The sequence below is a fragment of the Planococcus citri genome, chromosome 2 (assembly GCF_950023065.1).
Source record: "Planococcus citri chromosome 2, ihPlaCitr1.1, whole genome shotgun sequence".
NCBI classification, from domain to species: Eukaryota; Metazoa; Arthropoda; class Insecta; order Hemiptera; family Pseudococcidae; genus Planococcus; species Planococcus citri.
The window spans coordinates 27,053,377-27,077,646 of record NC_088678.1 but is presented as its reverse complement, the minus strand read 5'-3'; the positions used below and the strand labels follow the sequence as shown (position 1 = coordinate 27,077,646).

The 24,270-nt window shown below is 35.0% G+C and overlaps 3 protein-coding genes across 3 annotated transcripts; 1 reads left to right on the top strand and 2 right to left on the bottom strand.

Annotated features, from left to right (window-relative positions):
• Nucleotides 1–3,406: 3,406 nt before the first annotated feature.
• Nucleotides 3,407–4,423, bottom strand: LOC135834041 (uncharacterized). The gene is made up of 5 exons (XM_065347880.1): nucleotides 4,376–4,423; nucleotides 4,097–4,285; nucleotides 3,847–4,014; nucleotides 3,610–3,750; nucleotides 3,407–3,493 (listed from the first exon to the last, which is right to left on the bottom strand). Exons 1-5 carry the CDS (start codon nucleotides 4,421–4,423, stop codon nucleotides 3,407–3,409), a joined length of 633 nt encoding a protein of 210 aa, XP_065203952.1.
• A 4,882-nt stretch (nucleotides 4,424–9,305) lies between these two features.
• LOC135834040 (uncharacterized) lies at nucleotides 9,306–9,689 on the bottom strand. Its single transcript, XM_065347878.1, has one exon. It carries the CDS (start codon nucleotides 9,687–9,689, stop codon nucleotides 9,306–9,308), a length of 384 nt encoding a protein of 127 aa, XP_065203950.1.
• A 3,960-nt stretch (nucleotides 9,690–13,649) lies between these two features.
• Nucleotides 13,650–23,801, top strand: LOC135835264 (glucose dehydrogenase [FAD, quinone]-like). Its single transcript, XM_065349442.1, has 4 exons — nucleotides 13,650–14,058; nucleotides 15,960–16,178; nucleotides 16,337–16,507; nucleotides 22,170–23,801. Exons 2-4 carry the CDS (start codon nucleotides 15,968–15,970, stop codon nucleotides 23,672–23,674), a joined length of 1,887 nt encoding a protein of 628 aa, XP_065205514.1. The 5' UTR covers nucleotides 13,650–14,058; nucleotides 15,960–15,967; the 3' UTR covers nucleotides 23,675–23,801.
• The last annotated feature ends 469 nt before the right edge of the window (nucleotides 23,802–24,270 follow it).

Below are 24,270 nucleotides of genomic sequence, written 5' to 3'. Positions count from 1 at the left end.
TAGGAGTTTGCTGCTGCAAAACGCACCTCACATGATCCAAAAGTAGACTACAAACAGTTTGGAAACCCTAGCAGTAAAAGTCGAAAGCTCATGGAAATTTATACAAATTACGTAAACCAAAGAATCCAGCAAGTGAACAGCTCGTAAGAAAATAAATTTCCTAAAATTTCAAGCCATCAGCTATTCGCTGATTGCAAAAGGGTTTTTGCTTTTAGGTGTTTTTTAGTTGTTTTTTTTTTCGTAATTTTGATTAGACTAGAGCCAAAAGCAAGCAATTTACAGAACAGAGTATTGAATATTTGCAAAAAAAAACTGAATACATAACTTCTGGCTTTGGCTAGCTTTCAAATTTTAGGTTTTTGCTTTCAAACCCCCCAAACTTGCTTAGCTTTCAATCCCTGTAACGTAACAATCACATCAGCTTTTTTTTAAATACCTATTTTTCAAGTGTAGGTATTTTCTATTTGGGTAATTGCCACTTGGGTAAATTTTACATTTTTCAACATTCAAGTTATGAGACCACCTCATGTGTTAGAACGGACAAGTATTAGAATGGTCAAGTGTTAGAATAAGAGGGAAAAAAAGGGAAAAATATTTTTGTTGCCAACCCACTTTGTTTGGAGAAGAAAAATTTTAAATAGGTAAGGAAAGGAAAAGACAAAAAGTAGTTCAAGTATTAGAAAGGACAAGTATTAGAATGGACAAGTGTTAGAAAATACAAATATCAGGATGGACTCGGAGCATGTGAGCATTAGGCGAGGCGAAAGGATCCCAAAACACACCACCAACCAAAATTTCAGGAGCCAAAATCAATTTTTCGATTCGTGGCGAATTTTTTAAAATCCAAATTCAGGCCAATTATGGGAAAAAATCCAAATTTTACCAAATTGGGTTAAAAAGCTGAAATTTGTTTTGTATACATTGTTTTCGACCTCCAGAGTCGATTGACGGTGGTTTGGTGGTTTCAAACAGTTCTGTTTCATTTTTTCAAAAATAAACCCCATTTCAACCCTACACACAATACCTATTTAGTATGCAGGTAGGTACTTGCAGAACTTTTTTTTTTCGATACCTATATGGAGAATCCGAAAATCCGCTGGAAGCTTCAGAACAATTCGAAACTATAATCAATCAACTCGAGAGGTTGAAAAAAGGGTACACAGTGTACACGCCAAATTTCAGCTTTCTAGGTAAATTTGGTAACATTTTGATCTTTCCTATTTTTAGCCATAAATTTGAATTTAAAAAAATCCAAAAATCGATGGAGTTACTTAATTATCAGGGCTCGGATATTCTTTCTAAACAGTGCCAAAATACGCTGTAAAAAGTTGTTGTTGTTTATTCGATTAACGATATGGGTATTGTTTTACTGGAAAAATCAATTCTTATACGATTTCACTAATATTTTTGTGTAATACCAAGAACTCACGAACAAAAATGCAAAACAGAGCGCTTTATTTCGTTATAAAATTAAAAAATCAACGAGAAATGCAAACATCATTAAAATCATCATCCTAAAAATCACAAAAAGCAAAAGGTGATTCTAATTGCATTATTAAAGAATAAAAAACAAAAAAAATAATGTGTAGGTACTAGTGAGCTATTGCCAGTTTTACAAATTTTGCGAGGAAAAATGAAAATATGCCAAAATATGCTCCAATGAATTAGGCTGATTTTACTTGAAATTTCATGAATCGTGAGATGACTGAAAAATTCCCTATCTTCTATGCATACTTGCAAAAAATATGCTCCAGCATAAAAATCGTCAGAGTCCTGTCAATTGAAGTATTTATAGCTCTGTACAGTAAATTGCCAGCAGATCATCGGCTGTTCGCTGATTGCAACAGAGTTTTTGTATTTTGATTTTTTCGCTTAATGAGAGTGTTTTAATGCCGAATGCTTTGAAATTTATCTTCATCAAAAAATGACTTTTCATGACATGATAACAATAACCACACCCATTTGGTGTTAATTTAACAAAAATTGATTTTTATAAACGTGGCAGCTGATGACGTGCTGTTCAATTTAACACGTAATTTGTCGCCTATGCATCTCATGGTCCGTTCGACTGAGGACGATTGAGGATTATAGGCGTTCGTGTGAGCCACTTTGATGTTGTATTCTTCCAGGAGATTGTATGTACCATGAGTCCGAGATGATGAATTGAGTATGACGCATCATATGAAATAAATATGTACCTACCTCCTACATTATTACGTTCAACAGTTCAACTTCATCAACACATTTCTACACAAATCAAATACTTACACTCAACAACGAATTCTACGAGTAAATAAGTCAATCTCGTATTTTGTTTCAATAAGAGCACTACTCGCTGATTAGCATTTATGGAAACTATTCGCTGACTGGATTTTTGTTGAACTAATGAAAATGGAATTACAATAGAGTAGATAAAACTCTAAATAAACTTCACCATGCTGACTTTAAATTACTCGTACCTAATAATTTTTGAAAAAGTTTAGCTCCAAGGAGTCAGATCATAAAACTGATTCTTTCAACGTGAATACGTGTTCATTTATTAATCCACCTGAAAAACTAAAAAACCATTTGACATAAATTTTGAAGGGGCTGAAATAAGTGCATGGTTATTCGCATTCAGCGTTCCCAAAAACCTAATGAACCACGAGGAGCGATTTCTTCAATTAACAAGAAATTTGAGAGGACAATAGGTATACCTATACATACCTAGTGGGCGTTAGATGGGTCGAATGAAAAAAATGAGTTGATATTCGTATCAGAAATTTGGGAAAAGAATGAAACGATATGCCATGCCACATGATATCACAAAAGCTCAACTCTGAACTTCAGAAATTTTTACCAAATATTTTTTAAAGTTCGTAACCTTGTAAACAGATTTTCTCGAAGTTAAATCAGGGTATTAAGCGATACCTTGATCACTAAAAAAAACTATTACGCTTACCCAAAGGAACTTCTTTTCTTTCATAATACGAGGATGAACCAACGAAAAAATGTTTAGCACCGGATGATCAAAATCAAGCGAGCATCGCGAGCAGAAGAATTGAATAAATCTCTTACCATCAGTAGGTAAGTAATTTTTTCACTGGTTTTCGGCCCATTGCATTACTTGGGTCATTTTACTCTAATATTGAAAAATTTCATCTCGCGATGGAATCTCAGAAATGTGATCCATGATTGAACCTACTCTCAGATCACTTTACTTTCAAAAATATGTCTCTAGTGATCTCAAGAATGGATTATCCGAGTCATTCGAATTTATGCACTTGAAAAATGACTCAAGAGCGTACCTACCCTTCTTCATCCAACATGAAACTACGAGTACTTTTGAAACAAAATAACATGGGTAAAATTTAAATTTCATTTCCAACAAATTGTGATGCATAATATGCATTAATATAAACATAAATCAAGTGGTACTCAATTTTCCCAGCATAATATTCTGCAGCATCAATATTTTTTTCGCCACCATATCTGCAAAAACAATACACGCTATCTGGAACAAGAAGTAGCACGCAAATAGTTTTAAAAGGTTGAAATAACTCTAACAAGTAAATCTTTGAATCATCAAGTGCTCTTGAAATTAATTTCATCGAAGCGTCAAGATCTCACCTCTGATCCTACGGTATTTCCTAAAAACCATACGTGCGTTTTGGTTTTCGAGGAAAAATATTTATACGCTACTTTCGCACACGGTTCGGTATATTCGCAAAATTTATTATTTTCGGGAAGTTTCAAGCTACAGCATTGTAACTAAAAAATCATAAGTAAAATAATTTTGATCAGAAAAATAATCTAGAAAACTGCTTCAAGTACCGTTGAACAAAAACAAAAGAGAAAATCACTCACGTAATTTTGCACATGCTGCAATTGAGTTTGACCCTTATTCTTTTCAAACTCTTCCGACCATAAGTTCAACTTGGCTGTTATTTGGTCGTTAATCGACTCTTCATTAAAGAAGAAATAAAATATCAATATCAATTCGACGCCGATTACAAAACATATTAAAATTTTATACTGAAAAATGGGTAAATTGAAATGCATAAGAAACACATTCGAGAAACAAGAATTTCATCAAAGTTGTCAGTGTTTACATTACCGTAATTAAACCAGTCCTGTTTTCCATTTCAGCGCCCCAAAATCCGAGAAATGCAATCAACAGCACTCCGCATCCGCCAAATAGCATAACTTTGGGAAAATATGAGATATCCAGACTGCTCTCCAGTTCCTTCAATTTCGTTGGAACGTAATCTGATAAACCCCGAGAAAGTGCTATCAATCCTATGACCTGAACACATCGGTATTTTCGAATCATTCTTACAACTACTTTTTTTTTTAAAGTTTTCTACTGTACTTAATAATGATCGAACAAACTCACCAATAACATGGAATTAAAAATAAATAGCATCAATTTAGGGATATACATGTTAATTTTTGTTTCACCTCTAAATTACAACAAGTTACACACTCATAAACGATAATTTTTCGTCAACACTCGAGATCATGTACATTGCAATTCAAATTCGAGCAGCATTGCAAAAAATGATTGAAACTCAAGTTTTTACCAGCCAATGATTTTTAATTTCTAATAAAATTTCAGAATCAGTTAGCCAATTAATTTTTCAATTTCGCTAAACGATCATAAGCCACGTGAAGGCGGGTCCACACGGTCAATCGATGGTGTTTTGGAAGAAGGGCCAAACTGCATTTTTCAAGATTTTTTTCACTCAGGGGAACAGTGCTATAATAGCCAGAGTTGGACAGAAAAAAAGGGCCAAACTGTTTCAGAGCCAAGCTGCATTATTCAGTGCTGTGAGACAGTTTGACCCTTTTAACTTTCCATCTCCGGTTGTTAGAGCAGTGTTTCACCGAGAGAAAAAAATCTTGAAAAATGCAGTTTTTGGCCCTTCTTCCAAAACACCATCGATTTGATAAAATAAATACGGGGGTTGAAGTATTAGGGTGGTCCTTATTTTCGAAGTTGGGATTTTCCTCCCTCCCAATCCCCGAAGTGGTGACCTCAGTTGAGAAAATAATTCCCAATTTTTCATTTTTTCCATTTTCGAAATAATCAGGCTGCGACGGGCGTCTCAATTTTCAAAAATTTTATAAAACACAAATTCACAGTGAAATTTTAAAATCTCGAAATTTCACGTTCTGGTATCTCTAAATACAGTCTCTTTTGAGTAAAATAAACTCTCGTGACGATTTTAGCCCCCTCCATTGAAAACCAAGCTGATCCCCTAAAATTAGCTGAAATTTAGGCCAATGTAAAATACGAATTTTCTAGGGGACCGACTTGGTTCTCTAGGGATGGGGTAAATATCCTGATAAGAGTTCATTTTGCTCAAAAAAGACTTTTCAAGTGTTAGAACTTGAAATTTTCGAATTTTAAAAGTTTCTTTTTGAAGTTGGATTTTAAAAATTTTTGAAAATTGAAAGGCCCAATGCACCGCAGCCGGAGTTAATCAAAAATGGAAAAAATAAAACATATGGAATTATTTTCTCACCAGAGGTCACCACTTTGAGGGCTGGGAGAAGAAGAAATCGCGATTTTTTTTGGTCATGTATTTAAGGACCACCCTATTATGAACGGAGGCCGAGAGCATTACAAAAAAGCTCAAAGAAATGTTTCGAAAATCCAGGAGTCAAGGAAGATTATTTTTTGAAAAAAATGATCATTATTTGAAGAAATTTCCACACAGAGATGAAACTTTTAGAAACGTAGTATTATTTTATTTTGTTCCTTTTGATTTTTGTTGCAGCTTTTCATGTGCTGTAAAAATGAAAGTTTATTTTTCATTTTGAAAGACCGAGGGGAAGAGCGGGGGCACTATCGGCCACACTTTTTTTGGAGTTGAGGAACGGTAAAAAAAAACGATGATTACCTAGTCCTACTCGTATTTTTTTTGTAGACTTGAGTAATCCAACAGTTGGTAGCACAAAATTAAAAGAAAGCGATGGAAATTTACCGAGATCTCATAGGTGTGTAAGCTTGAACTACTTCTACCCATGGTAATTATACCTATTACACCTGCTTGCAGTTTACCTATACTACTTTGTAGGTATTTCATGATTTTATTCACTTGAGGAGGTTAGTATCAATGTTGCGACAAATGCCATTGAGTTAGATGTGGACTTTGATGGGCTTTTCAACACTCTTTTCATTGCTGACCTCGGCAATGAAAAAAACCTTAAAATCCTACAAGATTCAATACCCAACTTCACTCACATTTTACAGTAAGGAAGAAAATTTAGTGCTACATATTTTTGTTCACAATAAAAAATACAGGGGTCGGCATAAGTTAGTATTCCTATTCGAAAACTGATGCGTTCTTTTCAACACCCTGTTGTGTGTAATGAGTAGATAGAAGGTCTTGTAGGTAGTGCGTTGTGTTCGTGGAAGTCCCACCAACACTTTGGTAATGATACTTTTTTCCCCCGCTATGTCAATATTAGAAAAAAAATTAATTTTCATTTGAAAAAATTTTCGTTCGTGCAAATCGGAATACTAACTTATGCCGACCCCTGTATAGGCGAAATGGGAAGCAGACTTAATGGGCAACAGACTAAATGTGTAACAGGACCAGTGACCACCCTAGGGTTTAATATTGGATGGATATGGACGCACACGATTACACATAGAATTAATTTTGAAATGATTTGAAAGCCAATTACGTTCATTTGATGATTTTCAAGCACTGAGCACATCCTGAAGATCATCCAATATTTTCATCAAATCGTCTGCGTGCACATACTTATTTGTTACCATAAAATCTTTCGGTATTTTTGATAGAGCACATTTTCTTGTTCGCATTTTCTCTTTGCTCGCAAGTTGCTTCTTCAATTTTTCAATGCCAAACCTTCATTTACTTATTATTTTTAATAATGTTGATAAATAATTATGAAAAAGTAATTTTCGAATATTTTTTAAATCTTTTTTTTTATTTTAAAGATTCATTTATAAATTATAAAGTATTATTTTATAATATTTTTAAATAATTTTTTTAAAGCATAATTTATATAAGGAAAATTTATTTCTCTAATCCCCCCCCCCCTGGTTGAAAAACACCCACATACGTATCCTGTGTTAGTACTTAGTACACAAACTGTAGAGCCGATCAAATATAGCAAAAAAATGTTCGCTTCATCACTGAAACTTTGCAGAGATATTCCAGGCGACTTTGGAGTTTGCGTAACACCTCAAACTTCAAAATCATAGAAAGTAAGAAATCGTTGATTGCAAGATAGTTTTTGCATTTGCTTTCACCATAGTGGTTGATTGATGGTTGCGGGAGTTGCTAAGCACGTAAAACCATTTGTACACAAATAAAACTATATTGAAAATTAAATTCCATATCAGTACCAAATTTCATATCAGTACCAAATTTGGTTTTGATAACTTATTTCGATCTGTAAAACAACATTTGTAAGACAGCAAGATCAGTTTACGAACGAATTCTACTCCCACAATGACGTTAAACAGCCAAATTGCTGAAAACTTACAAAATCAATTCTGTATACTTAAGTAAATTTTTTTTTATTTATTTATAAACGTGACCAGTAGGTACACTTTGGTAACAAAAACAAATTAAATTATATTAGTAATATCTTGAAATAACTTAGGGCTTACGTTTAAGATTGCGCTTGACATTACATGAGACTAACTCACTACTCTCAATCTCAGATCATTCGCAATGAAAAATACACGAGTCAGCCCTAAAAAATGATGCATACCTACTCAGATATATCTGTATTCGCTGCCTACTGCCTACCGGGCTAAAATTCATATTTAGACCCAGATACTTAAATTGAAAATGCGTCCTAGGTATACTGCCTACCGGGCTAAAATTCATGTTTAGACCAATATACTTAAATTGAAAATGCATCCTAGGTATATAGCAATTTCAATAAAATTGGAAATATTTGATTTTTACAGCTTAAATTCTTCAAAATCAATGAAAAATCACTTGTGATGAAAATGAGTATGTGAAAATCAAAGATTTCCAATTTTGTTGAAATTGAAATGCACGTTCAATTTCAACTTGATATTAATCATAATCTAGTCGAGAATTTCAGCCAGGTGAATCACGCCAGAATAGAGTCAGGGGCTCCTAAAATTGCGCAGCTCAATCAATTCAATTAAAAATGGTCGCGAAAATTAAATTACATACAACATGAGGCAATTACTACATAGTTTGATTAATTTTCATGTCAATGCATTGTGTAAGTTGTTTCTAATCGAAAAATTTTGAACATGCTCGTTGTAATAATGCGATGCTACTCGATGTAACAGAAGGGTGGACAAAGTTTCTACAAGATAACCCGGGAGTGGTAAAAGTACCTAACCAAAGTCTTCGTACATCAAACTGCCAACTGCCACCAAGTAAGTAAGTAAGTAAGTAATCAATTTATTACGAGTATTCTGACAACTGGTTGACACCATAAATAGTCCATAATGACCCATTTAATGTCATTGAGTCTGCCTCACCTAAATACGCAATTTGGGCCTGGACACTGACTAAAACGAAAAACTCTTCAAATTCGTATGTAACTTACTTCTCAAAGGCAAGATTCATCACGATGAGAAGAGAACGAGCATGTTTTTGGAAAATCAAAATATAGAATACAATAACGCATCGTCATAAAAACTATGCGGCACAAAACCAGATTTTTGGACATTTTGTTAGTGATATTCTAGAAACACCCCATAACACAAGGAAACTAGGTAGTACAAAGTGCTTTAAAATTCCTAGTAGAGTATCAAGTAAGCGCAAATTTCAGAAGAGTTGTCGTTTTTGAAAACAGTTCACAATTTGCATCACACTATTTGCAGCTAAACGTTTGTTATACGTTAGTGACATCATCATTACTTTTCCTCCTGTTTTTTTTTTCAATACAATGTAGGAACACTCATTTTTTCAGTATAAGTAATTTAAAATGAAATGTGCAAATGAATGTTAATTTTGATTACTTTCACATATGTACATGTTATACGAAACTAACCATCCTCTTTCCCCTCCCAATATTTCACGGACTTGTTGGTGATATCACGTGATAATGGTAAATAATAAAAAATTTTATGAAAGGAATGCATGAGAGCCTGAGAGGTAATTATTTATTTCAATTTGATAAGTGATTTGATTTTATGTTTTCATTGTTTTCTGTTTGTTTAACCAAAGATGAATTTAAGCAATAACATTAACTTTACTAATGCTGTAAGTATTCACTATTTACTTACTTACTAGAATGTAGTTAGGTAGTAATCATACACAATCAAAGTACATAATGTATTTACTTCCTATTACCTACTTCCACAACGGACACACATTGGCATAGTGCCCAGGTTTACCACATTTGTGACAGGTTACAACAGGTTTGACATCCGCTTTCTCCTCCTGATTATGTGGAGGGATTTTTACTCTGCAATTTTTAGCCACATGTCCAGGTTTCTTGCATCTATGGCACATAATTCGATTTTTGGATGAACTAGATGGCATACCAGATGAAGAAGCGCCCAAATTTTGATTATTGGGGCCTCTGGGAGTACTAGGGGCATTCTCAGACTGAGAATTACTCGAACCAGAACCTTTTGTGTTGTGTTGAATGAGATACTTCAAAACTTCTTCAGGAGTGGTGTAACGACCTGACCTTGCACCACTAGCAACAATAGTACGTATCAGTAATGCCATGTATTAAACAAGACACAGCATTCACCCCAGTAATACCACATTCCATTAATAATGCATATTTAGCATAGTAATAAGAAGAGTAGTTCTCATTCTTGAGCTTCTTTCTTTCCAACATGGTTGTTAGAGAGGTTGCGTAATCTCTCTGGTTAGGAAAAGCTTGTTTTAATTTCTCCTTCCATTCACACCAGCTATATGTAACATTTCTTGAGATTAAGGGTTAGATTTTCTTCTCTGATGAGGTCAAGGAACTTTCTCAGGCCTTCCAATGCTTCTTCGATGGTTTTGGCATGGAGGAGAATATCATCCAAGTAGATGGAGGCAATTCCAAGTATAGGAGCCAGAATATCGATTCATGAACCTTTGAAACACCCTTGGAGCATTGGCTAGACCAAACGGCATACAATTATACTCGAATTGACCAGCATGAGTCACAAACGCTGTATACTTCTTCGATTCTTCATCCATTAGGAGTTGATAATACCCAGATTTGAGATCCAAACTGCAAAAGTACACTCCACTTGCTAACTTATCAATTTGATCATCAACTCGAGGTAGAGGGTGACAGTTTTTAACGGTTTGACTGTTCAATTGTCGATAATCGATGCAGAGCCTCTTCTTCAGATTCTTCTTCTGAACTAAAAGGACAGGCGAAGCAAATTCAGAATCTGATGGGCGGATGATATCAGATTTGAGCATATCATCAATCATTTCTTGCACCAACTTCTGCTCACTTTGAGCCAAATGATAAGGTCGATACATAAATGGAGTTGGATCCTTCAAGGTAATGGAAATTGAACCAGTTTTAGCGCAGCCTAATTCTGAAGTTGAAAGTGCAAAACAATCACGATACTCATTGATAAGATTCAGCAGTTTGGTTTTGGCTTCTTCTGGAATATTACCGATGTTGACATCTTTCAGGAGGATAGGAGGAAGCTTGCTATTTCGAGATTTGTCGTCGTTGTCTTATGTTGCACTTTTTTTGTTCCAGCAGGATATGACGGGCAGGCCCACCAGGACCAAATCCGCCTGGATCACTGATTTGAAGGCAGTGACCATAAATGATAAGCATTCGCCAGATATAAAAAATTTGGAAAATTTGAAAGACTGGATATGAAACTCGCTCAATCAGACCGCCGTACAAATGTTATGCTACGAATTGAAATTAAAAATTGAAGATGAACGTAATGAAAGAGAAAAAACCGAGTCAGATTCTGACTGTTTTAAGTCAGTTTTAACAGCACACAAACTTTTGCCAACTGGAGATGTGGTAAGTATCCAGAGACGTTTTTTGCACAAAGCCTACTACCTAGGTATAATTTTTTAAAAAAAGTGTTTTGTATTGTTTCTTATTAAAAAAACTATGTTTCGTTTTTATTTAGAGTCGACCAGAAATGCAGAATTCAGCTTGAATGTGACGCAAATACGGATGCCCATTTCAGCGAACGAAACACTCCATGCTAGACATTTAAGACATTTATGGTGTAAGTATAATTATCCCTACTAATTAGTTTAACCCTTTCGAGACCTATAAACATTTTTTTTTCATGTTTTAAATCAAAAAAAAAAAAAGTGTTATCTGGTGGTTTTTGAATAAAACCTGAAAAAAAAGTATTGAAAATTCACCAGACAGGGTGTGCAAAAAGGGAATCTGTGGTTTCTATTTCGATGAGTTTTATCTGATCATTTTGTGATGCAACATGACGAAATACATCAGAATATCACCAGACAGGTTGTGTAAAACTCAGCAGAGTTGGCGCGATTCCGGCAATTTCGGATCCCGATTCTGAAAGTTGCGATTCCATCACATTGGGAATCTAGATTCCCTGTTATACGATTCCTTTGAAATGGGAATCGGATTTGGAGTCGCAATTTGCGATTCCATTCAATCCACGGCTCCGATTCCGATTCCACTCACGGCTCCTGCAATACGATTCTCACGGTTCCTTAATATATAAGATTTTCGCGGCTCCACGATTATTTTTTACCAGTGACTGTTCGAAGTCATGCTATTTGGAGGTTGGGGGGGGGGGGGGGTTCATGTCATCTTTCGGACAAAAAATTGTAATTTTTCCGACAATAATTGAAATTTGAATGTTAGATACGTGCATTAATTATTGGAAAAAGTTCCATTTTGGTAGGTATCGTGGGTATCGATTAATCCTCTGCTGAAATGGAAGATATTTCAAGTTCACAGAAAATATTGACACCCCCCCTCCCTAACAGCCTTTAAAACAGGGCTAGAAGGCTCCGATTTGCGCCATTGGCCATACCTCCAAAAGGTCTTGTTCCACAGGGAAAATTTCAAAAAAATCGCCACCCCCCCTCTTACCACTTCTTGGTGGAATGACCCTATTGCATCTACGTATATGTATATGGTTGCCCGCAGCGCCTTCAGTTTTGGAGATGGACAATTTTTGTCAAAGAACCTTTTACGTTCGTCTCAAAAAATTATAAAATCCATGGGGTGAAGAATTGGATTTTTGAAAATCCATACATTCCTGCCACTTCAAGAAAAACCGAATATCAGCTGCAAGTTGCTCTCCCATCATCCCATGTCCAATAGGTACGTGGGTAAAATTTCATTCTGATCGGCGTCGATGAATTTTTTCAAAATGAAAAAAGATCTCTAAACCGAAATGATGTGGGGAAAGTCGAAATTTGGTTTACAAGTATACGAGATCGATCACGCTTAACAAATTTTCTCGCTTTCAACAAATCATGCAAAGGCGTCGGAACGGTTGATTATTTTCAATCTCCTGAATCGATTGATGACAAAGCAGTCTCGAGTAGAGATGTGCAGTGTGAAAAGTGAAAAGTACTTTTCTTTCAATGAAAAGTTGAAAAGAAAAGTTCCTACTTTTCATTTCACTTTTCAGTTTTTACTAAAAAAAAAGCGAGTGACCAATCAATTTACTCATCAGAGATCACTGACCTGATAGATGAAGTCAAATATCAAGTTTCACTCTCTCTACTCCTCCACCTTCACAATTCAGCACCCATTTTTGATATTTTTCACAACATTTTTTTCAAAACTGAAAAAACCAAAAATGTTAGAGGCTCTAGAAAGGCTCAAAACTACCACTATTTGATTATAAGTAGGTGAAAAAAATGATTTTGTTTTTTGTGTGTTTCAGATAGGCAAAAAATACATCAATTTGAAGCTCTTACAGAGAGCTTTAAAATGAAACTCACTCGATTTACTTTTCACACTTTTCATTTCACCCAAATTACTTTTCTGAAAAGTGCACATCTCTAGTCCCGAGGCCTTCATACTGATTTTTAAAATTCCATATTTTGAAAATAACAATAACACCAAACCTAAAATGGCACGAATGAAACTGTAAAGTGTAAATATTCGCACGTAAACATACCCATATTTTAGCTGGATAAATAAGGTCATCAACATCAACATTTTTCGCACATATGTACAAGTTATGCCGGTTCCAGACTATGCGCGAATCACCACGAAAAAAACATGATTCGCGAATATATCGCGAACTGCGAATAGTGTGTAGATCACATTTCGCACCTGTTCGTGGTGATTCGCAATCATCACGAATCAGTTTTTTCACGTTTCGCGTTTCGCGCCCGATCTCTCGACCGGGCGGTTTTTAGACGAATCGTCAAAGGGATTCGCGATTCGTTGACGAATTTTCAAGTTCGTTCTTGTCAAATGTACATATATCGACGAAATACGAATAGTGTGTAGAGTGCAAATTCGAGGTGTTTCGTATTTCATCATTTTTATCGCGAATCCTTCACGAATCTCAAAATGCGAACCACGAAACGCGAACCGCGCATAGTCTGGAACCGGCATTGAAGTACGCGAACACGATACCTAGACGAATTTCAAGTGGTACGAAATCGCAATTATTAAACCCATTGTTTTACCTTCTCGAGACACCAATCAGCTGAAATAGTTTACCAATACGTTCGATGAGGGTATTCCCGAACGTATGTGTATAGAGTCGGTTGTACCTGACCATTACCACGATGGTCAATCCATTACACATTCTAACACCGTATCGAACCGATTACAAGGTGAACCGTTTTGGTATCACTGGAATAAGGTACCGTTACTGGACAACGACAGTAGAAGGGGGTTTTCTTCTCTCGCGTCTAAACATCCATAAACCATCAAAAACTATAACTCGATTGTTCAAGTTCAAGGCTGTACTAATTCGGACGGTTTGTTCGAGATTCTGTGATATCGATATTTTTTCAAATTCGTTTTTATTTTTTTCTCTGTTCGGCGTGAATTTGGTTGTTTTTTCTCGTGACTGTCGCGTCGATTTGTGATACCTAAACGAATGATGTATTAGAAAAGAAAAGTACCTCTAGAAGTGTTTTGATGACGAATGATTAAAAAGTAAGTAAACAATTATTTTTTTTCTTCAAGTGAATGCAAAGTTGTCCTTTTTACGAGTTTATTTACCTAATATTTTTACAATCACGATGTAAATACGCTAAGTATGAATTCAAACTATTCCCCCTCGATTTCCATCGATGACCTAATTATTTTTTCTGATTTTTTTTTCTCGCAAGCATTTTTATTGAAAAAGTTATAATCTTGATAAATATCACGATATTATTTCTGGGCTCCTGAATAATCCATTTACCCTCCGCCATGCACCCCCTCCTTGAAAAAATTTTAGTAGGTAATTATGGATTTTATTTAAAGAAGGAAACGATCAACGAATTATAAAGCATAGAAAGTCTTCAAAAATTCATTATAAGTAAGTAAGGTTATTAATTCCATTAAATCTACATAGAAAACAGAGGCAACCTATAGTACGAGCCTCTGTAATACGAAAACTACTCCAATCTTCCATCCCTAATTTTTCAAGTATTTCAGGATTTTTGGAAAGAGCAATTCGAAAAACTCCCAAATCCAGAATTAGTCGATTTCTATATTTTTCTCGAATTCTCAGAAATTTCAAAATGAGTAAATAATTCAATCATTAATAAAAAAAGTGACATTTTTGAAATTGCGTCACATTGGGCTGAAAATCAGGAATTTTGGTTATTATGGGTAATATGAAACACTTTCCAAATCAGTTTTCCGCGAATTTCACACCTTCTGGAACCTTCAGCGTATAATCAATTTTGTCCCAAGAATGTCAAATACCTATCTCCAGAAATCCAAAACAGCCAGATATCAACTTGCACAGCTAAGACTTTGGTGCTTCTAGCGTAAAATAATTTTTTTCATGTGGAAAGTAAAAATCAATTTTTGAATTATTTCGACATGTTTAAAAATTTCCAAAAATTGAGAAATCAACTTGGGCAGCTGAAAATACCAAGGTATTGATTTGGATTTTTTTCACGTGTTCTTTATAAAAAAATACATAAGGCTAAGAATTTGTCAACATCGAGGTAAAGGGTAGAACTAGGTTTCAACCCCCCCCCCCTTCAAAAAATCAATAAATTGAAGATTTTCATACACATTTTTTTCTAGTAAAATTGATCTAAAAAAAAGCGAAAAATTCAACAAAAAAACTGGCCCAATTTTTCATATGGATAGTAATTCTTAAATACCTATTTAATCCAACTCCCACAACTTTCCACTCGATTTCCATAAGTCATGGCACAGTACCAGAAACATCGACAGCGTCACTTCTACTTTCAACACCGTTCACTGTCCATTAAACCATAGCAATAGCTTCTTCCTTAACTGTAATAATTCATACGACCATAACAATACAACTTATGGTATAGATAGATCGGATGAAGAATTATAAATCAGAATTCACGCTACATTTTCTCGCGATAGGTAAATAATAGATCACACAGTGCGAAAGCGAAGCAGAAAAAAAATGCTACCCAGTTGGATTTTTTCGGTACAGCACCTCACCAATACCTAGATGAGATGTAGGCTACCTACCTACCTACGTCGACAATTGAAACAGTAGAACGAGAATGAACGTGACTAATATCACAAGGCTCATTGGCGATGCGCCTTTCTCGCAGATGTTTTGTGTGCCAAACGCACACATAATCCACATACAGAACTTTCACAGTCGTTAATAACAGACAAGATTACCATTAACCTGATCCGTCGTACTCTACCTATCTCCTTTATAGTTCATAATTCGTTTCAAAAAATGAATTTTTTGACGATAAAAATTTCAAACGTTTCATACTCGCCTATCTCCTCCTCCTTGCATCGTGTACCAGCATAAGAAACAAATGAATCGCTTAGCTTAGGTACCCACAAAATCGTGCGGAATCCAATAAGTAACTTTTTTTTTCTCTAATCTTGATTTTTAGCTCGAAATATGAGCAGCGTCGTACCAGCTTTACCGGTAGCTTTGGCCGGTGTAGCGGCCAATGCGGCCTCCAATGTCGCCTGGTTTGCACCTTTACTGATAGCAGCTTTGGCGTATTTTCATTACGAGCTAATGGATCCGGAATCTAGACCTATCGATATAGAAACCGAAATGCTCCAGCCACAATACGATTTTATAGTAGTGGGCGGCGGATCTGCTGGTAAGTTCTAGAAGTGAATTTCCTCCCTCGTCGATGCACGATCGCGCAACTTTCGCGAAGGCTTTGTTACTTTCACGTGTGTTCGTAGTATTCGTACTCGTACGTCGTCGATTAGATAAACTAATAATAATAATACGTACGATTTAATTCCAAATTAGGAGCCGTTGTTGCGAATCGATTATCAGAAATGGAAAACTGGACGGTGTTGTTGCTGGAAGCCGGAGGTGACGAAACTGAATTATCAGACGTACCATTATTAGCAGCTTATTTGCAATTGAGTCAGCTGGATTGGAAGTATAAAAGTGAACCTCAGCCAGGAGCTTGTTTAGGTGAGATACTTTCACTTTGTTTTTTCGTTCGTGGGAATTTATTCGTAGGTAACCAAAAAAATGGAAATACCTACGAGAATTAATTTTATATGGTGGTCTAGGTTCCACTCTCGCACTGTTAACGACAAGGATAAGAAAATTTAGGCAAAATGACGTCCAAAAATTCCAAAACCAAATTTGAATATTTACTTATTTGAAGTTGAAATTATTAAGATGCAATCAAAATTCAAAAAAATCATAAGTTCAAAGGGGTATATAAGTACGTTATTTTTGGCAGCAGATTACGAAGTTTTGAGTAGTTTTGACAGGGATGTGATTATTCATTATGTACAGGGTCATTCATAATGAATGAAAAAAATGCAAAAACTTCACTCAGAAAATCTCAAATTTGAGGCATGCCTCTTCCTCAGATTTTGAAAGTATGTAATGGTATTTTCGAACTCAGCGGTGTTCAATCATGTGGAATTGACACCAGTATCGCCCCGTTAGCTCCATTTGGAAAAATGGGGGGTTGAACCCTCCCCCCAAAACACCCCCATTCCCCTCCTATGGGACTTGGCGATTGCCTCCCGGGCTTAAAAATTTTCTTTTGGTCCTTGTTCATCATACCAAACTTCAAAGCTTTATCATAATTTGCCATTTATCGCCCAAAAAATATATTTTGCCACTGAACTAATAATTATTATGATAAAAATGAGCTTTTGCGTAAAAATGTACTTTTTTTTTTACAAAAATCGTTCTGGCGGCCGAACATTCATATACCAGACTGACTTTGTGAGAAGTGTTTTAAAAGTGTAATCGTTAACGCGTTCAATGTTGCTAAGTTTCCAACAAGCGATCAGCGAACCACAAATTGCAAGATAGTTATTGCATTTTGTTGTTTTTTGTTTTTTTTTAAAAAATATGCAGTGATGCGATACTATCGATATTGTCAAAATATCGACTGTAGCTGTTTCATATTCAATTAAATCAAAATATTGATCGCGATTTGTGAAAAAAAACTAATGCAAATTTGAAAACGCAAATTTTTCGGAATTGAACGGGTTTGAGAAAATTTTTGTCAGGACATAAATTGAAGAGGATAAAATTTCCTATACCGATTGGACCAATTTTTTTTCTCAATTTTGTACAGAAATGGCGATTTGCACATTATTTTTATGAACAGATTTTTTTTTATGTTGATTTTGAATTGAAATTACGCAAAATTTTCAGGGAATACATAGGTAATAGTGTAGTTTAATAAACAAAAATGTCCAGAATTTTATCATCTTTCAAAATGATGGCTTTTTTTACCGAAAGCGCTAGCGTTTACCGTTCAAAAGTTTCCAAAGCTTCAAGTTGTAAGAAGTAGTTACTCTTTTGGTAAAAAAACCATTAGAATTGGTTTATTAAATTACAGTACCTATGTGTTCACTCAAAATATTGCGTAATTTCAATTTAAAATCAACATATAAAAAAATCTGTCCATAAATAGAATGTGAAAATCGGAATTTCTGTATGAAATTGAATAAAAAAAATTGGTCCAATCGATAGGAAATTTTATATCTCTTCAATTTATGTCCAGACAAAAATTTTCCCAAACCCCCTTACAATTAGTTCCGAGAAAAATGAGCGATTAAAAAAAATATATCAAATCAATATTCAAGATCTGCATTTAGATATACATTTCACATGTACTTACCAAAGTTGAAAACAAACCAATCATAAGAGACTCGCGTCGTATATTTACGAAAAAGCCGCGCAAAAACTAAAGAACGGTGCACTTCCTCTTCCACTAACTTGTTTCCTACCTATTTTTAAAATTTTTGAACTAATTTTGAAGCTTTTGCAGGGTGTCTTAACAAAATCTGAAAACTAAAAAAAGAAGGACCTTGGAAGGACGTTTTGGAAGGACATTTTTAAAATTAAAAATGCACCAAGGACCCCCCCCCACCCCACTCATTCATTTTTACAAAATTGCCGAAAAAAACTTCGAAAATTTATAATTTTTAAAAGAAACAAAAAAATTAATAATATTCAAAATAGACCTGATAAATTTCTTGTCTAATGACTACGAAATCCAAAAAACGAAATTTCGTACTTTTTTCATATTTTTTTCATACGACATATTTTCATTTCAAGTTATACTTTCATCACGCCTCACGTACCCTTGCTTACTTTTTAGACATCAAAATTGAGTAAGGGAAACATACTTTGATGAAAAATTTTAATATCAGGGATTGTACTCGAATTTTTCTCAAAAAAATATCAACTTTAGTAATCAAAATGTAATCAAAAAAGTGACTAAAAATTTTTTTAATATAAGTAATAAAAAGGAGGTGAGAAAAAACTTTCCACATGAAATATTACATTTTATTTTCAGAGGCGTGACGAAACCCAAATTTACAAATTTTTAAAAGTTTTCAGAAAATTTCATAGGTTTATCATAGTTAAAAAAAATGAATAAACGTTCGAGCGAAGCGAGGGCAATTTTTAAAAGTTTTCAGAAAATTTCATAGGTTTATCATAGTTAAAAAAAATGAATAAACGTTCGAGCGAAGCGAGGGCAAAAGCTTTCGAAAATTCACAATTCCTGAGTAGTAAAACAGCATTATTTTTGATTTGAGGAGTCGTATTTTTCTACCCTTCAACTTCGGTCAGAGAAAAGAAAAGAAAAATGATCTAGCCCCAGCGAAGCGAGGGCGAAAGCTGTGGAAAATTGATACAATATGAGACGTAAAAGAACACCATTCCTAATTTTTATTAAATGACAGAATTATTAGAAAATTCGGAAAAAAGAAGGACCTCTGGGCAAAAAGAAAGACTTTTACTGACCTGGAAGAACCGTTGACACCCTGTTTTGGTTGACTCGTATAATTTTGAAAACCAAGTTCGAAGTAAAGACTTTTTAAACAACAAAATCCAGACTTTTTGAAATTGCTTGCCAAAAACAGAGTGTCAACTGTCCAATGAGTCGTTAGCGAAGCTCCTGATTTGGATACAAATAGGTAGGTACTAGGTAGAGGTACCACTGAAAAAAAGTGTCAGTTCAAGGTGTTGCCGATCTTCAAATTTGAAGGAGCTAATCATGTTTTTTAAAACTAACATTCGAGATTAATATTTGACCATGGCAGTGGGTAGAACACCATAGGGTGTCCCTGTCCACAAGCCTGAACAAGTGAAGGAATATCGGAATTTTCAGCAATTTTTACTCAAAAGTCAGGGAATTTTGTGAAGGGTTACTTCAAACAGATTTTCCCATTTCTCATAATGAAAAAATTTACCTTTGTTTTACTCAGGCAATTGATTCGCAGGTCGCTTTTGTCAAGAATTGCCGAATTCCCAAAAGTTTTGCTTTTTGCAAAAATTGTTGAAGTCTTGTATTTTGTCAACTTATGAGTTACGAGTGTCCTTGAAAAATCTCACTTTTTAGCATTTCCTATAAAATGTTTCGCTTTTTTGCTAAAAATGACTGAGAAGCCTTGCCTTTTTTACTGAAATTACTGTTGAAGTCTTGATTTCTGCCAAAAACAGCAAAGTCTCGCTCTTATAGGCCGCATTGTCAAGAATTTCCTTTTTTTTATTGCGAAAAATTGCTAAAAAATTTTGATTGAAAAATTGTGATATAAAACTCACATTTTTCCAATAATATTTGTAAGTGGCGTTTTTTCGCCAGAAAGTGCTTAAAAAACCGTTTCTTCAGCTGAAATTGTTACAAGACTCGTACTTATTGCCAGAAATTGCGAAAATTCTCAATTTTTGTCCAAAATTGCCAAAAAAATCTATTTTTTTTTCAATCAAAAAGTTGCAAAATAATAAAATATTGTAGTTTAACTTTTTTGACAAAAACAAAGAACAGGAATGTTTTAGCAGTAATTTTCAAAATGTCCTGCTTTTTGCTGAAATAAACACATTTTTATCGAGTTTCATCTTTGTATTTTGATTAAAAAAGAAAAGTTCTGGTTTTTTTGGTGATTTTTTTATGCATTAAAAATGTATTGCCCATGTTTTGTTACTTTTTTGAGCTTTATAGGTGACATACCTTGAAAACTGAAAAATGAGCAAAATTGCTACTTACTATGAAATTGCCCTACTCTCTAAATTTGAAACAGTGAAATTTCACTGCTTAGCAGTCACGACATTTTCCCTTTCTGAAAGCAGTAGTTTTTTATTGCAAAACAGTGAAAAATGTACTGAATTGGTCAATAAAAAATCATTTTGACTGACCGATTCGGCAGATTTTCTACTGTTTTTCAGTCAAAAACTACTGCTTTTAAAAAGGGAAAATGTCATGACTGCTAAGCAGTGAAATTTCACTGTTTCTAATTTAGAGAGTACTAGCAAAAACGAGGAACGAAAGAATTCTCTCAACAAATAATTGCGGAAGTGAATAATGCATCGAAAAAATATGGACGAATTTCGTTATGATTATTGGTTTTTTAATTTTAAAAAGTTATCGGAACTCAAAAATTATCAATTTACTAAAAATGTCATCGAATTGGCAATTTTTGAATTCCGATCACTTTATAAATTTTAGAGCAAGAAAAAAATTGATAATAAAAAATTTGTTTACTTTTCAACGCATCAGTCATTTTTGCAATTTTTTCGACCAAAATTCATTCGTGCCTCCCCTCCCCTCCTTCACAGTGCCATAGTTTTCGAACCATACGCTAATTCATGAAAAAATTTGAAACTAATGTTCAACCAATAAGAGAAAATTAGTCTTGAAAAATCATAAGCTTTTAGCAGATTTTTGAAAGATCGAATTTTCGCAAAATTTTATCCAATGAAGTTGGAAAGCTAAAATTCACATCACCTCCAATTTCAACATTTCAAGTCCATTGAAATTAGTTTCAATCCGTTATATTGAACTTCACAAACAATTCCATATTACATATAACGTATAGGTAAGTAGATATTTAAAAGGCGTCAAAAAGACTGTCAAAATCAACCATTGACTGAATAACACACAATTTTTACCAAACTGATCTCAGTGATTTCTGTCGGTTCTCAACCGTATATTTCTCTAGCGATTTCATCAGCTGGAGACTCCAGAACTGCTCAAAATGGTATGAACACAGTTTCCAATTGTTAGGTGAAGAGAGGGGGGGGGAGTTCACGATAAATTTGCGCTTTCTAGTCCAAGTTTAATTTTTAAAAATTACCAAAAATCGAAAAACGCACTTCGGCGTCTGAAATTTTAGATGGTAATACAAAAGTTTATGCATGTTCTTTCAATTTAGTTTCTCCGGTTTAAAAATGGTTCTGTCGGCGGGGATACCTCGTATGATGGGTATATTGTAAGGTGTGAAAAATGTGCAACAGATTATAGTTTCTATTTGGAGGATCCTTACAGAGAGATCAAACCAAAAAGAAAAGAAATTCATACTCAGCAACTTGTTGCAACACAAACGTGTAAAAGTTTTAACCCTCTAAACCTCAATATCGTGAACACAGATTTGTTTCGATTTTTGACTAGAAAAAACTTTCAACCAAACTACCTACAACTACTTTGAATCACTAGGAATGGTGGGAGGGTAAGGAAAAAATTCCATCGAATAAGTTGCCTGGCCTACAATTTTAGGGCATACGTTAGGTACTACTTGTATGTATTTAATATCCACTTATTTCTCTCAAAAAAACATCCAAATATTAATAAACACCTACTTATCTATTTCCACAGCAATGAACAACAGACGATGTAACTGGCCACGAGGTAAAGTCATCGGAGGCTCGAGCGTATTAAACTACATGCTGTACGTACGAGGCAACAAAAAAGATTACGATCACTGGGAGACACTCGGCAACGTCGGATGGAATTCCGAAGAAGCCCTCTACTATTTCAAAAAATCCGAAGATAATCTAAATCCGTTTCTATCCCGAACTCCATACCATTCAGTCGGCGGTTACTTAACCATTCAAGAAGCTCCCTGGAGAACTCCTCTAGCAGCCACATTCGTACAAGCCGGAATCGAAATGGGGTATCCGAACAGAGACATTAATGGCGAATACCAGACAGGTTTCATGATACCTCAAGGTACCATTCGTCGAGGTGCCAGATGCAGCAGTGCAAAGGCTTTCTTACGACCGGCCAGATTACGTAAAAATTTACACGTCGCTATGAACGCTCAAGTCACTCGAGTACTCATCAATCCCAACACCAAAACGACCCATGGTGTTGAATACCTGCGAAATGGTCAACGACACACCGTCAAGTGCACCAAAGAGGTGATTTTATCAGCTGGATCGGTGAATTCGCCACAAATCTTGATGCTTTCCGGTATTGGTCCGAAGGAACACCTACAAGAAATGAAAATACCAATATTACAAGATCTAAAAGTAGGTGAAAATTTACAAGATCATATTGGCCTGGGAGGATTAACATTTCTCATCAATCAAGACGTATCATTAATGCAAGAACGAATTCAAAACGTTCAAACAGTATTGAATTACGCAGCAATGGGAGATGGGCCTTTAACCGTACTAGGAGCTGTTGAAGGATTGGCTTTTGTCAGCACCAAGTACATGAATGGTACCGAGGATTACCCGGATATCGAATTCCATTTCATATCAGGTTCGACAAATTCAGACGAAGGGGATCAAATACGTAAAGCTCACGGTCTAAGGGAAGATTTCTACAAAGCTGTGTACGAACCGATCGAACAAAAAGATGTTTGGTCAGCAATTCCAGTACTACTGCGACCACGTAGTCGAGGAGTTATTAAACTCAGGAGTAAAAATCCTCTAGAGTATCCGCTCATCTATCCTAACTACTTTACTGATCCTTTAGACATGTTGACATTGATCGAAGGAGTTAAAATGGTTGTAACAATGAGCAGAACGCAAGCTTTTCAGAAATATGGCAGTCAAATACACTCGATACCATTTCCAGGGTGCGCTAATATTCCCAGATTCACCGACCAGTACTGGGAATGTATGATACGACATTATTCCGTCACCATTTATCATCCGGTAGGAACTTGTAAAATGGGACCATTTTGGGATAAAGATGCTGTAGTTGATCCACAACTACGAGTAATCGGTGTCAAAGGTTTGAGAGTAGTGGACGCATCCATTATGCCTACTTTGGTCAGCGGTAATACAAACGCCCCAGTTATCATGGTCGCTGAAAAAGGCTCTGATATGATTAAAGAATTCTGGAGCAATGTGGTTTCACATAAACGGTGATTTAGGATAGGATACTACTGGAGCATCTTCATGGCTGTGATTTTTTTTTGTACATAACTTATTTATTTTTAATAAATTATTTTCAATGTTTTCCAAAAAAAAATTACCTGAACTCTTACAATTTCTTTATCTGGTACGCAACAACAGAAAATTCATGACTTAGCAATGATGGAAATGGATTAACAGACAGTAAAAATGTCCAAATAGAGATGGAAAAAACAAGTTTTGCAGATAAACAGATGTTGAAAAAAAATTAAAACTCCATAAAATTTTCAAAAGTGTATTTTAAAATTATTTTTTGAACGCAGATACTCAAAACCCGCAGTTACCCAAGAACCTAGTTAATCTAATGAGGACAACATTGTGAAAGGAATGAAAAATTCAACAACAAAAAAACATATCATATTAATTTTAAAAACTGTTTTAGAGGTTTACTGGAACATACTTGTACCAATCCAGAGGCGTAGCCAAGGGAGGGGGGGGGTCGAAGGGGGTCGAGACCCCCCTTGAGCTCAGGGTCGCCGTTAAAATTTGACGATTAAAATTGCTCCACTGCACATGCATTCAAAAACTCCTATTTTTTAGACTCCTTAGAA